The 16,351-nt window shown below is 44.7% G+C and overlaps 1 protein-coding gene across 1 annotated transcript; it reads left to right on the forward strand.

The window, feature by feature from the left end:
- Positions 1-447: 447 nt before the first annotated feature.
- LOC106582180 (BTB/POZ domain-containing protein KCTD4) lies at positions 448-2,103 on the forward strand. Its single transcript, XM_014164991.2, has one exon. The coding sequence runs from the start codon at positions 502-504 to the stop codon at positions 1,387-1,389; it is 888 nt and encodes a 295-aa protein (XP_014020466.1). The 5' UTR covers positions 448-501; the 3' UTR covers positions 1,390-2,103.
- The last annotated feature ends 14,248 nt before the right edge of the window (positions 2,104-16,351 follow it).

Here is a 16,351-nt window from a genome sequence, read left to right on the forward strand (position 1 = left end):
GTGTGTGTGCATATAGGGTGTGTGTGTGTGTTCAGGGGCCTCCTGTTGTCTCACGTGGGGAAGCACAGCTGGGGAGCTTTTTCATCAGCGAGAAAAGAGGGCTAATTACTAAGATTGGGAGAGAGAGAGAGATGGGTAGAGAGAGAAATAGAAGAAAGAGGGAGGCTGGAGGAGAATGAGAAAGGGGGAACGAGAGAAGATGGCGAGAGAAAGGGGACAAGACAAAGGGGAAAGAAAAGAGGGGGTGTAGAGAGTAAGGAGAGAGCGGTAAGGAGAGCACCTGCCACCCTTTCTACTCATCGCTTTCTCTCTCTCCAATGCACACACACTCCCTCTCCTCCCACCCTGTGACAGAGGGTGGCCCCCCTCTTCCTCCAGCAGAGATGCAGAGAGAGAGAGAGAGAAATAGAGAGAGGTAAGAGGGAGGGAGGGATGTAAGAGGGAGGAGAAAAAGGGAGAGGCAGACTCATTCTGCTACCAGTGCGCTCTGCGCTCCTCTCTATGCCAGTACCTCTCCGAGTGGCTCCCACACACACACTCACTTTTTACTGCACGCTACACACACTTATCCTGAGGACCACAGACACAGACAAAGAGACTGTGCGGTTGTTGAGCGGCATGGAATGGAACCTCAGAAGGATGGACAGTGAACTTAGTCAGATCAACTCGGACCTGCTGCAGCCCAGCAAGAGCATCAAGAAGCCCTCGTCAGGCACCATCACCCTCAACGTGGGGGGCTTTCTGTATGCCGCGCACCGCACCACCCTCAGCCGCCACCAGGGGTCAGTGTTGGAGGAGCTGGCCAGCGGCAAAAAGACCGTCCAGCACACTGACTCCATGGGCAACCCCTTCATCGACCGTGACGGCCCCGTGTTCCGACACATCCTCAACTTCCTGCGGACCGGAGACCTGCAGCTACCCGACGACTTCCGAGAGGCGGGCCTTCTGAGACGGGAAGCAGAGTTCTACCGCCTCAGCGGATTGGTGGAAGCCATTTTGGAGTGGGAGGAGCTGCGGGCGGTACAGCGAGAGCCCGCCTTCCTGGAGGTGACTGACGAGAGGTCACAGGGCTTCAAGGTGTACTGTAGTGACCCCACTTTCATTGACAAGGTCAAAGGTCGCCTGGTTCAGATCTCAAAGAGCCGGCTGGACGGCTTCCCGGAAGAGTTTGAAGTGTCGTCCAACGTGATCCAGTTCCGCCACTTCATCAAGTCAGAACCGGGCTCCAGGCTGGTGCTGAAGCAGGACAGTACCTTTGTGTGTACTCTGGAGTGTCTGAAGCTAGAGACGGTGATGCTGGCCCTGAAAGCTGGCTTCTCTATCATCACCTCTCTGGACAGCAGCAAGGGATCTGTGGTGGCCGCAGAGGCACTGCACTTTGTCAAGTAAGAGAGGGAAGAGAGGGGAAGAGGAAAAGATGGGGGAGAGGGATCTGGGAGAGAATGGACAGGGAGGTGGAAAGAGAATGGGGCAGGTAACAGGCAGGTAGAGAGGGGAACTAGAGGGAGGAGAAAGGTGTCTGATTCCAGATTGACCCCTAGCCCCTGGGCTGGAACTGATGCAGGACAGCCCGTTTCTCTTCACTGCTGCAGGACAGAACACACACTCTCAGAGGAACAGTCTCCTACTGGATTGCATCAAGCTGCTTTTTCCATCCTGTCTGCTCCCCCTTCAAACCAGCCTTTGTGTGCACAGTGAGGTATTACAGTATGTGTGTTCAGTTGCTGTGTTTAGTTGCTGTGTTCTAGTATTTAGTTGTGTGACCAAGCCTTTTTCTGGATCCTGAGGGGAGTGGTAGAGTGGAAGAATGCACTGACTGACCTGACGGTTGCTGATTATTGGACAAAAACAATTGTTTTATTCCAGAAACTTCTCACATATAGCCTGACTGGATGAGAGGTGTGCTTTGCAGAAAATATACACGTAGGGTTTAGACCCAAGGTTTCAAATCTAGCATGATGCATGTGCAGTGAAGATTTTCAAATCAGAAACCAACTTTGTGATTGTTTGATCGCCTGTGCTGTGAGTGAGTAAATGACAATGTGTTCATTTGGATATGTGAATGTTTTGTTTTACACACAATAAAAGTAATGAATATTGTCAGTCTTTACATGATTATCTTGTTAAATATTACAGACATATAGCATCTGCAAATTGGTTTGGAATATTTCTTCCACAACACCAGGAATTTGTGTTCATTCTATTATATAGTACAAGGGGACTTGGAAATATAGTGCATTCGGAAAGCATTCAGACCCCTTCCTTTTTCCACATTGTGTTACGCTACAGCCTTATTCTAAAATTGCTTAAATGAATTGTTTTCCTCATCAATCTACACACATTACCCCATAATGACAAAGCGAAAAAACAGGCTTTTAGAAATGTTTGCAAATATATAAAAAACACCAACTGAAATACCTTATTTACATAAGTATTCAGACCCTTTGCTATGAGACTCAAAATTGAGCTCAGGTGCATCCTGTTTCCATTGATCATCCTTGAGATATTTCTACAACTGGTTGGAGTCCACCTGTGGTAAATTCAATTGATTGGACATGATTTGGAAAGGCACACACCTGTCTATATAAGGTCTCACAGTTGACAGTGCATGTCAGAGCAAAGACCAAGCAATTAGGTCGAAGGAATTGTCCATAGAGTTCAGAGACAGGATTGTGTCGAGGCACAGATCTGGGGAAGGGTACCAAAACATGTTTGCAGCATTTAAGGTCCCCAGGAACACAGTGGCCTCCATCATTCTTAAATAAAATTAGTTTGGAACCACCCTGACTCTTCCTAGAGCTGGCCGCCCGGCCAAACTGAGCAATCGGGGGAGAAGGGCCCGGGGGAGAAGGGCAATCGGGGGAGAAGAACCCGATGGTCACTCTAATAGAGCTCCAAAGTTCCTCTGTGGAGATGTGAGAACCTTCCAGAAGGACAACCATGTCTGCAGCACTCAGGCCTTTATGGTAGAGCGGCCAGATGGAAGCCACTCCTCAGTATTAAGCATGATAGCCAGCTTGGCGTTTGCCAAAAGGCACCTAAAGGACTCTCAGACCATGAGAAACACGATTCTCTGGTCTGATGAAACCAAGATTAAACTCTTTGGTCTGAATGCCAAGCGTCACGTCTGGAGGAAACCTGGCACCATCCCTACAGTGAAGCATGGTGGTGGCAGTATGATGCTGTGGGGATGTTTTTCATTGGCAGGGACTGGGCGATTAGTCGAGATCGAGGGCAAGATGAACGGAGCAAAGTACACCGAGATCCTTGATGAAAACCTGCTCCAGAGCACTCAGGACCTGACTGGGGCCAAGGTTCAACAGACAATGACCCTAAGCACACAGCCAAGACAACGCACAAGTGGCTTCTCTGAATGTCCTTCATTGGCCCAGCCAAAGCCCGGACTTGAACCCAATCTAACATTTCTGGAGAGACCGAGTAATAGCTGTGCAGCGACTCTCCCCATCCAACCTGACAGAGCTTGAGAGGATCTGCAGAGAAGAATGGGAGAAACTCCCCAAATAAAGGTGTGCCAAGCTTGTAGCGTCATTCCCAAGAAGACTCTAAGCTGTCATCGCTGCCAAAGGTGCTTCAACAAAGTACTGAGTAAAGGGTCTGAATACTTACTGTATGTGAAATTTCTGTTTTTTTTATAAATTTGCAAAGAATTCTATAAACCTGTTTTTGCTTTGTCATTATGGGGTATTTTATGTAGATTGATGAGGGAAAAAACTATTTAAAATCAGTTTTAGAATAAGGCTGTAACAAAATGTGAAAAAAGTCAAGAGGTCTGAATACTTTCCGAATTGCATCAATATTATGACAGCTCATTAAGGCAGAAAGATTTGACCATATGGATTTAATAGAACAGACAAGTAACTAATGCTGTAGATGTAGAACTATAATAGAGTTAACTACTTCCACTTTCCTTATTAACTGTAATGTAAGCTTCCTGTATTGGAAAATGCATCAGCGCCCAACAACTCAGAGCAGTTACTTCTAGCCAAACCCTCAACAGACAGGTTATTACGTCATGTCAACAACAGCATATTTGTAAGAATCTGAATTTAAATCAGAATTCCTATATTAATCTAAGACTCTCGTTTCCCATTTCATGATTTTTATAATCTAACATTTCTTATAGGAAGGGATCACTGGTGAGAAAGATCAGTGACTGACAGTTGTGCTGATGTGTCTTCTACTCCCCAGAGTTTGGAGACTGGTGATATTTAAAGAAGTGGGTCAGAAAGGCAATTCAATAAACGCTGCTCTCTTCCCTCAAGGTGGACCTCTTTTTAAATCCATGTCTCAATGTTTTACATTTGTTGTACTATCAATTACTTCACTTTCAATTTGGGCCATGTCTACATTTGACAACAAGACTAAACATATTGAACATTTTCATTGTGTAGTTATTTTCCAAAACTCTGCAAAAGGGGTTGTTGTTGATCAGTGTGTACGTACAGGATTCTATTACATTGTTGTACAGAGCACAAGTGGTAGAGTATGATATGGTGAGGCTCTGCCTAACCAGACACATTCCCTGTAGTTTGGATTTAGAGTTAGGCTACTTGGTATTCCCCTGCCTCCTAGTGCTAATTGCTTTACCATCTTGTAATTAATCTCTGCCAGAACCCTTCTGACACAAGGAAACAGATGGTGCGAGACTAGAACATTAGGAACTAAAATAAGTCAACTCAGTCTATGCTTGAAAAACAGTAGCTGTAGTGTTTAGCACATATGGAGTCGCCCACCTCGATTCAGCCTGTGTCTCAAACACCCCAAAAACCATCTGCTGCAGCCAGGGCTCTAAATTAGCACGAGTAATTGGTAGCATTGGTGCTCCCAATTCTTTTAAAGTTAGAAGCACAAGAAAGTCTAGGAGCGCCAGATATATTATAGGATTCTAGCTTCTTTTGAAGCACATGTTGTGCTCTAGAATATAATATTTAACCCTGTAAAAACATTTGTTTATTATAAAAAGCTAAAATGTTGATACAAAAACAGTCTTGGTTTCCACTAATGCAATGCTGCTGATTGTTGGGAACCACCAAGACTCTTCCTAGAGCTGGCCGCCCGGCCAAACTGAGCAATCGGGGGGAAAGGGCCTTGGTCAGGGAGGTGACCAACAACCTGATGGTCACCCTGACAGAGCTCCAGACTTCCTCTGTGGAGATAGGAGAACCTTCCAGAAGGACAACCATCTCTGCAGCATTCCACCAATCAGGCCTTTATGGTACTCTTCAGTAAAACAGGCAAATGATAGTCTGCTCGGATTTTGCCAAAAGGTACCTAAAGGACTCTCAGACCAAACTCTGGTCTGATGAAACCAAGATTGAACTCTTTGGCCTGAATGCCAAGCATCACGTCTGGAGGAAACCTGGCACCATCCCTACGGTGAGGCATGGTGGCGGCAGCATCATGCTGTGGGGATGTTTGTCAGCGGCAGGGACTAGGAGACTAGTCAGGATTGAGAGAAAGATGAACGTTGCAAAGTACAGAGAGATCCTTGAAGAAAACCTGCTTCAGACCGCTCAGGACCAACAGGACAACAACCATAAGCACACAGTCAAGACAATGCAGAAGTGGCTTCGGGACAAGTCTCAATGTTCTTGAGTGTCCCAGTCAGAGCTCGGACTTGAATCTGATCGAATATCTCTGGAGAGACCTGAAAATAGCTATGCAGTGACACTCCCCATCCAACCTGACAGAGCTTGAGAGGATCTGCTGAGAAGAATGGGAGAAACTCCCCAAATACAGGTTTGCCAAGCTTTCAGTGTCATACCCAAGAAGACTCAATGATGTAATCAATGTCAAAGGTGCTCTAACAAAGTCCTGAGGTAAAGGGTCTGATTACTTATGTAAATGTGAAATTGTTTAATTTTTTTTATACATTTGCAAAAATATAATACATTTTAGAATAAGGCTGTAAAGTAACAGAATTAAGAAAAAGTCAAGGGGTCTGAATACTTTCTGAATGCACTGTAGATCCACAATATGACAGATCAGTCTACGAACTCTATGAACTCTGTTTGTGGCCTCGCTCTCCCTCCTCCTGTCTCTCCATGGATATCAACATGGCTGCCTCTCTCTTGCATGAAGTTAATACATGCAATACATCCTCTAGACCAGGGATGGGCGCTGAACATGGAACGAGAGAGTGATCAGCAACAAACAAACAAACAAAAATATTTAAAAAAAAATTATTAGCCTACCTGTTTAATTTGGATCCCGCAATGCAGTTGGCCTCAGTTGCTGGGACCACTACTATCTGTCCCGGGATACTGCCAAACCGTAAAGTCTGAAGAGCTGCTGCTTGGCAAAGCAGCTAGCCAAGCTGCTCACTATCAAGCTAGCCGGGCTTCCATGATAGTCTGAACACAACATGTGACACTGTTAGCCCTTGTGACTGGGACTACATATAGTTCCAGGCTTCTGGCTGTTTAAATTCTTGCTGTTTATATCCCTGCAGTTTCAGTCGACCCTGCGATTTGTGCTGGCTGGAATTGCATGGAGTACCAGCATTAGCCTACGTTGCTACCATCATGCCGCCCAAAGTTAAAGAAGGTTGGAGTAATGAGGATCACAGGTGCGTGATCTTTTAAATCATCAACAAGATGTCTACAGGCAATTGTTACAGCAATAGGAAAATAGCTTCAATAGCTTTGTCCAAATACTGGTGGACTCAACTAACAAAAGAATGGAACGATCTGAACAGAGAGGTCCAATACCTTAAGAACAACCAACTGTAAGTCCATGCGAGATGACATGAGCACTGTCTGTGAATTATTATTACAGATGACTGAGAAAACAGAATATCTAGGAGGGACAATCCAGGAGGAATAACATTGTTGTGGATGGCATACCAGAGAGTTCACATGAGACCTAGAGGGAATCTGAGGAGAAAGTGAGAAAAATGTTCAAGGAAAAGCTCAAGGTCTGGAAAACCTGTAATGAGCCCAAGTGACAGACCCAGGGCAATAGTGGTCAAGTTCCTAAGGTTCAAGGACAAGACGGCTGTTCTGGAGAGAGCCATCTTCCTAAATGAGGACTTCGCTGAAGCTGTGCGCCTGAGGTGGAAAGAACTTAGCCCAGCTATGAAAACGTCCAGAGAGCGTGGGGACATTGCTTACATCCGCAACGACAAGCTCATTGTCCACCTTCCCTCCCAAAACCCTGGAAGGAGTGAGAGAGCCAAGGTTTTGGGTCAGTATCAACATACCAACATCACACACAGACACATTCACAAGCACCTGATTGATTGACTATTAGCTAAACATGTTTTCTTTTTTTATAGCCATATAATGTCTGTCCATCTCCAGTAAGCTACCCAGGAAAGGGCTAAGAATAGCCCATATTATTATACTGTATATAGATTTAGAAATAAGGTTAATGAAATCAATAACTTGCTAGCATCGGATAACATTCATATACTGGCTATCTCTGAAACAATAGCATTACAAGGATATAACATTTACAGAAAAGACAGGAATGCCTATGGGGGAGGTGTTGCGGTAATGTATATGTTCAGAGTCATAGTCCTGTAAAGCTTAGAGAGGATCTCATGTCAAATGTTGTTGAAGTGTTGCAGTTTCAAGTTCACCTGCCTCATCTAAAGCCTCTTCTTCTGGGGTGCTGCTATAGGCCACCAAGTGCGAACGGTCAGCATTTGGATAATATGTGTGCAATACTTGATAGTGTGTGTGTGATGTTAACCGAGGTCTATTCTCTGGGTGAACAGAACATTTACTGACTGCTTAGCAACTAGCTGTCATCTCAAGAGGAAGCGTCTAACTGTGATGAATACCTGTAATATGACCCAAATTATTACTCAACCAACTAGAGTGCATAGCAACAGTGTTGGATCTGTGACATTCACTTGTATTGATTATATTGTGGCAAAGGGGGCCGAGTGATAAATGGCAGATATGTGAGGGCAGAACTAATAAACGGGCTCTGTCCTCTCACTAAAATGTCCACCCTGACGAGAACTACAGATCACAAAATGGTCGATCGCCCAAAACTACAATCCCGAGAGGCAATGGAACACTCGGAAGGTGGGGCCGACCCACAGATAAGGGGTTAGGACAAACCAGGAAGAGAGAAAGGGGCTTGGGGATCTGTGAACCATAAGGAAAGAGACATTATAAATATTGGCTGGATTTACCGTGTATGACCTGAACTGTTTGGACTTACCTGTTGGCGTTTGGACCTGGACCTACCGAGAACCTGATGTGTGTACCGAACCCTGCTATGCTTGACCACGACGGAGAAACCAACATACAGGTACTGTCCTGTTCAAAATAACTCTCATTCTGGGGTGATTTTGGTGCACTCTCCTGCTAAATTTGTAACAAACTCACCTAACCTTGGTTTGTCACACGTGGTGGAGAATGCGGGCGCAGTGTGGGCTGAAGCGGATAAAGGGACTAACCATACCGCTGGTTAGGTAGGTAAAAAAGTGTTCAGTTAGCACTCCAAAGGGGAGTCAGGTTTTTTGTTTTTTTTGGGGCATTGTTTGTTTAGTACAGTTTGCTCAAGGAAAATGAGTATGGGGGGAGCCATACAGTCACTGTTACAAGCAGCGGCAGCCCAACAAGAGGCACGGGAAGCTCAAAAAGCCTATTTCGACCTGGAGTTGAAAGATGAACAGGATTACGAGATTCTGACTAGACTGGGAGTGACTGATACCATGAGGGCACATCGCTTCCACCAGTGGGCCTACAGACCTGGACAACCCCCCCAAACACAGATGTTCAACTTGATTCACCTGGCACGGAAATTGTTTGCGACCAGAGACCTGTTAATCCGCTGAGATCGTCGAGACCATCGTACTCGACCAGTTTCAGTGAGGCCTACCCAGAGAAGTTCAACGATGGGTTGGCCAGAACAAGATACTTTCCGCCGACAATCTCGTGGCACTGGTTGAACCGTATTGTACGGCAGGAACAGCTGAACAGGCATAGGAGGAAAAATTCCCATTCCCCAGGCCTGGGCGAACCAGCGGACAGGGTAAGACTGTTCCGTCATTGGGAAGGGGAAGAGAGCAGCGTGGGGCCATGAGGAGAGAATCAGACTGGGTGCAAGAGACTCCGGAAAAAGCCGTAAACCGGGACTGGGGGTTGAGGCCCCCCCCCCAAAAGCCTATTATCTGTTACAATTGTAATAGACCAGGACATATTGTGGCATACTGCCCTATTAAAGAAGAGCCAATGTAATTTAACCTCTGTGAAAAAGAAGAAAGAAGAAATTGATATGGTATGCATGTCCTGTGGTGACCACTGTACCCAAAAGACCAAGAAACAAACGTATGTGCATGGTGAAGGTTGAAGGGAAAGAGGTTGCAGCCCTGCTTGATTCCGGCAGTATGTTAACCTTGGTCGTTGCAAATCTAGTGCCAACTCATAAACTGGATAAAAGTCAGGATGTCAGTGTTACATGCATTCATGGGGATACCCGCCCATACCCCACAGCCTTAGTGAGCATATAAACGGAGGACGGGCTGCTGGATTATGATGTCGGCATGGTCCTGAAGATGCCGTATGATGTATTACTGCGTAGATACTTTCCTAACTTTGCGAGGTTAGGCAAGAAGAATGATATGTTTGAGCAATCAACACGCCTTACCAAGCAGGAAGTAGCATGTAGCCCTCAAACAAAGTGAAAAGAGGAGAAAATAGGACTCCCGGGGGCCAACCTCACAGGTGCAAGTCAGGGAGGATGAGGAAGAAGGGGCAGACCGCGTCAATAATGAGCAGCCCGGTACTAGTGGGGCCTGGGTCGATTGGGATCCAGAAGCCTCAGAGGGCGACTATCTAGAACCAACAGACCTGGCATGGTTCCTGACTAATTTCTGGGTTGGCCCAGACCCAGGATCAAACCGTGCAGCAAGCCAGAGCAGATGTGCAGGTCGTAGATGGTACCCCCATAAATGATAGGACAATGCCTAATAGTTCCCTCCACTTAATCATGAAAAAAAGTTTGGTGTAGAGAGCCTCAAAAATAGGGGTTGACGTGGTGGAACAGTTGTTGGTCCCTACCCGGTACCGGAGAACAGTACTGGACCTAGCTCATGGGCATATTCTGGGAGGACACCTTGGTATCGATAAAACCTGACACTGTAGTGTGAGGAGGTTTTACTGGCCAGAAATTCAGGCTGAGGTGGCTCGACATTGTGGAGAGTGCCCCAAGTGCCAGTTAACAGCTCCCCGACCAGCTGTTAGAAGCGCGTTAGTGCCACTTCCCATAATCAAAATGCCATTTGAGAGGATAGCAATGGATATAGTGGGCCCACTACCTAAATCCGCCAGAGGGCACCAATACATTCTGGTCGTCCTAGATTATGCCACTTGCTACCCAGAAGCCATTCCCCTTCGGACGATGGCTTCCAAAAATATCGCCATGGAATTAGTGATCATGTTCACCAGGGTAGGGATTACAAAGGAGATCCTTACTGACCAGGGGGCCCCCTTCATGTCCCGCCTTATGGCAGACCTTTGTAAGTTGTGGCAGGTGAAACAGTTGAGGACATCGGTTTAGCATCCTCAGACAGACGGGCTGGTTGAGAGATTCAACCACACCCTGAAGTCAATGCTCAGGAAGGTAATCGATAAGGATGGGAAAAACTGGGATTGCATGTTGCCATATCTGATGTTGAGCTGGTATATGGGAGGCACCCCCGGAGAATCTTAGACGGAAACCTTGGAGCACCAATCCACCCCTTATACTAGTGTTATAGAGCATGTCACAGCAATGCAAGACAGGATAGCCACAGTCACGCCCATCGCCAGAGAGCACGAGGCAAGCACAAGAGCACCAGCGGCACACTTATAACCTGCAGGCTATCCTGAGGGAATTTCAACTGGGAGATAAGGTGTTAGTTTACACTCTACTGTGGGGACCAGCACTACTAGCCACATGGAAAGGACCATATGAAGTGCTGGAGAGAATAGGAGAAGTTAATTATCGGATCCGACCGCCAGGTCATCGGACCCCCGAACAGATCTATCACATTAACCTGTTAAAAGCATGGAGAGAGAGAGAGAGAAACACTAATTGTCAAGTACCCCACACCCACTCAGGAGGCAGCCGAAGTGCATGTTTCACCTACTCTGTCCACAGCACCAGTACAGGAAGTATAGACCCTGATACAGAAAAACAGAGATGTGTTTTCAGGGATACCAGGCCAAACTGAGGTTACGGCTCATGATATTGTTTTCCTACCAGGGAGAAAAGTGAGCATGAGGCCATATCGGGTACCCGGGACTCGACGAGCCGCGAATACAGCAGAGACTGAGAAAATGTTGGTAGATGGAGTAGTTGAAGAGTCACATAGTGAGTGGTTCAGGTCAATTGTGATGGTCTCCAAGCCTGATGGGTCCAAGCCTGATGCGGTTTTGTAATGATTTTCGGAAGGTAAATGAAGTCTCCAAGTTTGATGCCAACCCCATGCCTTGAGTATATGAATAGTTGTAGAAAATTGGTAAAGCTCAGTACATTATGACCCGGGACCCAGCCAAAGGTTACTGGCAAATTCCTCTGACCCCCAGAGCCAAAGAAAAGTCAGCATTTGCAGCCCCTAACGGTTTGTTTCAATACACTGTCATGCCATTCGGCTTACACGGGGCCCCAGCCACCTTTCAACGGCTAATGGACCAGGTCCTAAAACCACAGCGAGCTTACGCCATAGCCTATTTAAATGACGTGTGTTTCTACAGCCCAGATTGGGAATCCCACTTACCCCGGGTACAGGCAGTGCTAGACGCCCTTAGGAAGGCAGGGCTCATGGCGAACCCTGCCAAGTGTTACGTGGGGTTAGAGGAAACCGATTATCTAGGATACACCGCGGGAAGAGGGTTAATCAAACACCAACTTAAGAAGGTTGAGGCAATTAGAGGATGGCCGAAACCAGTAAATAAGAAGCAGGTTCAAGACTTCCTAGGGTTGACCGGTTACTACCGGAAGTTCATCCAAAGTTACAGCACAGTGGTCGCCCCACTCACCAACATGACTAGAGCCAGAGGGCCAAACATGGAAAAATGGGATGAAAAGGCCACCAAAGCATTTAGAACATTACAGGAGGCGGTTTTGGTGACGGTCTCCCCCTTAATTTGTGACAAACTCTCCTAACCTTGAAGATGTTTGTCACAATATCTTCACTAATGCTGCAGAGAATCACTCCATTGTAGCAATAACAAGGAAAGCCAAAGTGCCAAATGTTGGGCCTAAAGCAATTTATAAGAGATCATACAAAATGTTGTTTTCTCATGACTCTTTGGTTGAAGAATATGTGTGTTGGTCTGATGTGTATGAGGAGGTTAATCCAGATGCAGCATTGGTAGTATTTGTAAAATTATTCATGCCAATTGTTGAGAACTATGCACCTGTTAAGAAGTTAACTGAGAACTGTTCGAGCCCTCTGGATTGATGATGAATTAACAAATGGTATGGTTCAAAGAAATTATGCAAAAGAGGTGCCAACAAGTCAGGCTGTTCAGTTACATTTACATTTTAGTCATTTAGCAGACGCTCTTATCCAGAGCGACTTACAGTAGTGAATGCATACATTTCATACATTTTTTTCTGTACTGGTCCTCTGTGGGAATTGAACCCACAACCCTGGCATTGCAAACACCATGCTCTACCAACTGAGCCACACTGTACATTGAGGAATGTTGTGACTAAACTTAACAAAAAGAAGAAACGATTACCAAACCAAGAAATGACATATACATGTGAAGTGTTGGTCCCATGTTTCATGAGCTGAAATAAAAGATCCCAGAAATTTTCCACACGCACAAAAAGCTTATTTCTCTCAAATTCTGTGTACAAATTTCTTAACATCCCTGTTACTGAGCATTTCTCCTTTGCCAAGATAATCCCTCCACCTGACAGGTGTGGCATATTAAACAACATGATATTTACACAGGTGCACCTTGTGCTGGGGCCACGGTAAAATGTGCAGTTTTGTCACACAACACAATGCCATGGATGTCTCAAGTTGAAGGAGCTGTTGCCAGAGAATTTGAATGTTAATTTCTCTTACCATAAGCCACCTCCAATGTCGTTTTAGAGAATTTGGCAGTACGTCCAACCGGCCTCACAACCGCAGACCATGTGTAACCACGCCAGCCCAGGACCTCCACATCCGTTCTTCACCTGCGGTATGGTCTGAAACGAGCCACCCGGACAGCTGATGAAACTGGGTTTGCGTAACTGAAACATTTCTGCACAAACTGTCAGAAACAGTCTCAGGGAAACTCATCTGCATGCTCTTCATCCTCACCAGGGTCTTGACCTGACTGCAGTTCAGCATCGTAACCGACTTCAGTGGGAAAATGCTCACCTTTGATGGCCACTGGCATGCTAGAGAATTGTGCTCTTCAAGGATGAATCCCGGTTTCAACTATACCAGGCAGACAGCGTATGGCGTTATGTGGGCGAGCCGTTTGTTGATGTCAACGTTGTGAACAGTGCCATGTGGTGGTGGGGTTATGGTATGGGCAGGCATAAGCTACGGACAATGAACAGAATTGTATTTTATCGATTGCAATTTGAATGCACAGAGATACCGTGACGAGTTCCTGAGGCCCATTGTCGGGTCATTCATCCGCCGCCATCACCTCACGTTTCAGCATGATTATGCACGGCCCCATGTCGCTTGGGTCTGTACACAATTCCTGGAAGCTGAAAAAGTCCCAGTTCTTCCAAATCAAATCAAATGTATTTGTCACATACACATGGTTAGCAGGTGTTAATGCAAGTGTAGCGAAATGCTTGTGCTTCTAGTTCCGACCATGCAGTAATATCTAACAAGTAATCTACCAATTCCACAACAACTACCTTGTACACACAAGTGTAAAGGAATGAATACGAATACAGTATATACATATGAGATGAGTATTGTAGGGTATGAAAACATATAAAGCAGCATTGTTTAAGGTGGCCACCAATGTCCAGCAACTTCGCACAGTCGTTAAAGAGTGGGACAACATTCCACAGGCCAGAATCAACAACCTGATCAACTATGTGATGGAGATGTGTCGCGCTGCATGAGGCAAATGGTGGTCACACCAGATACTGACTAGTTTTCTGATCCACGCCCCCATCATTTTTAAGGTATCTTTGAAATTGTTGCACGTTGCGTTTTATATTTTTGTACAGTGTAAAACAATGGAAAAAGACTTGAGTAGCTTAAATTATATCATAGGCAGAAAACCCAATTCACTGCCATATTTCATTGAAGTTGATGGATCATTTATAACAAAACTTTTCAATATTGCGAATTTTCAATGACTATTTCACTAGTAAAGTGGAAAAACTCATGCTGTTTTGAATTTGTTCAAGGTCGTGCAGGAGAGGTGGAAAAACTATTGTTATCCATCACTAATGATAAACCACCAGGTATAGACAACCTCAATGGGAAACTATTGAGAATGGTAGCAGACTGTATTGCCACACCTATTTACTATATCTTTAACCAAAGCATAAAGGAGGTTGTGTCCACAGGCGTGGAAAGAAGATAAAGTAATTCCACTGCCTAAAAATAGTAAAGCACCCAATCAGTTTGTTGCCTACTTTTAGTAAACTGACTGAGAGAATTGGTTACAAGAAATGGATAATAACATGATAGTTGGAGCTCTATTGTTAGAGGATGTTATTGACCCAAAAAAAGAAATTCACTTGCTATGGCTTTACATCACCTGCCATCACATGGTTGGGGAGTTAGTTGTCCAATAGAACCCAGAGAGTGTTCTTCAATGGAAGCTTTTCTAACATCAGATATGTACAGTGCGGTGTCCCTCAGGGCAGTTGCCTTGGGCCATTAATCTTCTCTATTTTTACAAATTATTTGCTACTGGTCTTACACAAAGCTATAATGGCTATGTATGCGGATGATTCCACACTCTACATGTCAGCACCTAAAGCCAGTGAGCTCACTGAAATTCTAAATAAGGAGTTAGTCAGTACCAGAATGGGTGATTAATAATAAACTGGTCTTAAATACATCTAAAACTAAAAGCATTTTATTTGGTTCAAAACATTCTCTATGACCTAAACCTCAACTGTAGTTGTGTATAAAGCAGGGGCGAAAATCTGATATCAACTTTGGAAGGGACAATTACATGAAATTTTCTCAAGAGCAATTCCTGAGGGGGACACCAAAAGTAGTGCTGTAACACATAGCCTACATTGTAATATGGTAAATGTATATTGAGGAACCAAAGAAATAAGGTGTTTGCCGTACTCCTAACTACCGGTACCCAAAACGACACAACTAATCACAACAGCAATACCATTGCCTTTAACAAATCTTAGTTCAGTCACCAGTTTAAGTTGAGAGTGGTGGTATCCATGGCATTTTCCAATTATGTTCCTATTTTACAAGTAAAAAAAATTGAGAACCTTTCATAATGTTGCCAAACAAAGACTCAACAAACTTACCTGAGACTCCCTGTCTCTGCCAGTCTGTCCCTGCATATCTGTCCCCAACTCTGCTGTCTGTGTGCCATCTGTTGCCTGCTCTGCCTAATGACATCATTGTGAAACATTTCCATTAGAATTTCATTTCTTTCTTATGAACATTTTATCAACTAGTCTTTGAGATATTAGGCTACTAGGGTTCTTACTTCGCGTTTTGGTGTACTGAAAAATACTCTGATGTCCGTCTTTTATTTTTCTGCCATTTTTCTACCTGGCTGGCTGGCTACACACACACACAGTGTGTAGGTTATTTACAGTAGGAGATGGGCTTCTATCATCTTATCTTTTATCATTATATTTGGGCTTCGATATAAAAGGTAGCTAGCAAATGTGAAATGGATTAAAATGACAAGAGTTGACAGCTGTATGAGTTCACCATTTACACAACATATGCTGCAACCTTTTGTAATTTTAATAGTTTGTTTCATATTGGCTGGCTTCCAACAATAGCTGAATTTGCAAAGCTAGCGAGCACCAATTCCGTTTCAGTGGTGTTTGCTATAATCTTTGCTACCCGGGTTAAATAAAGGTGAAATAAAATAAATAAATAAAAGTTCCCTTGCGACAATTTAGCTTTTGTAACGAGACCATTAAATATATTTAAGACAATGGTAGAAGAGCGTGTAGTTCTGTTCAGTTTGGACTTCAGTTTATCGCTAACCTTATCACAGAGACTTTGAAGCACTAATTTACATCATCTGCATGCTGATCTTGGAATAAATTGACGATAGCAAAGATTCCATCTTTGACGAGGCCACATAAATGGAATAGGAACTAGCTAGCTTAATAGTTAATATTTGCGCGCTAGCTCTGCATATTCAGCTAGTGTGTGTGCGCGATTGACTGGATTAACCTCACTTCAGTTACG

The sequence above is a fragment of the Salmo salar genome, chromosome ssa21 (genome assembly GCF_905237065.1).
Source record: "Salmo salar chromosome ssa21, Ssal_v3.1, whole genome shotgun sequence".
In the NCBI taxonomy this organism is placed as follows: Eukaryota; Metazoa; Chordata; class Actinopteri; order Salmoniformes; family Salmonidae; genus Salmo; species Salmo salar.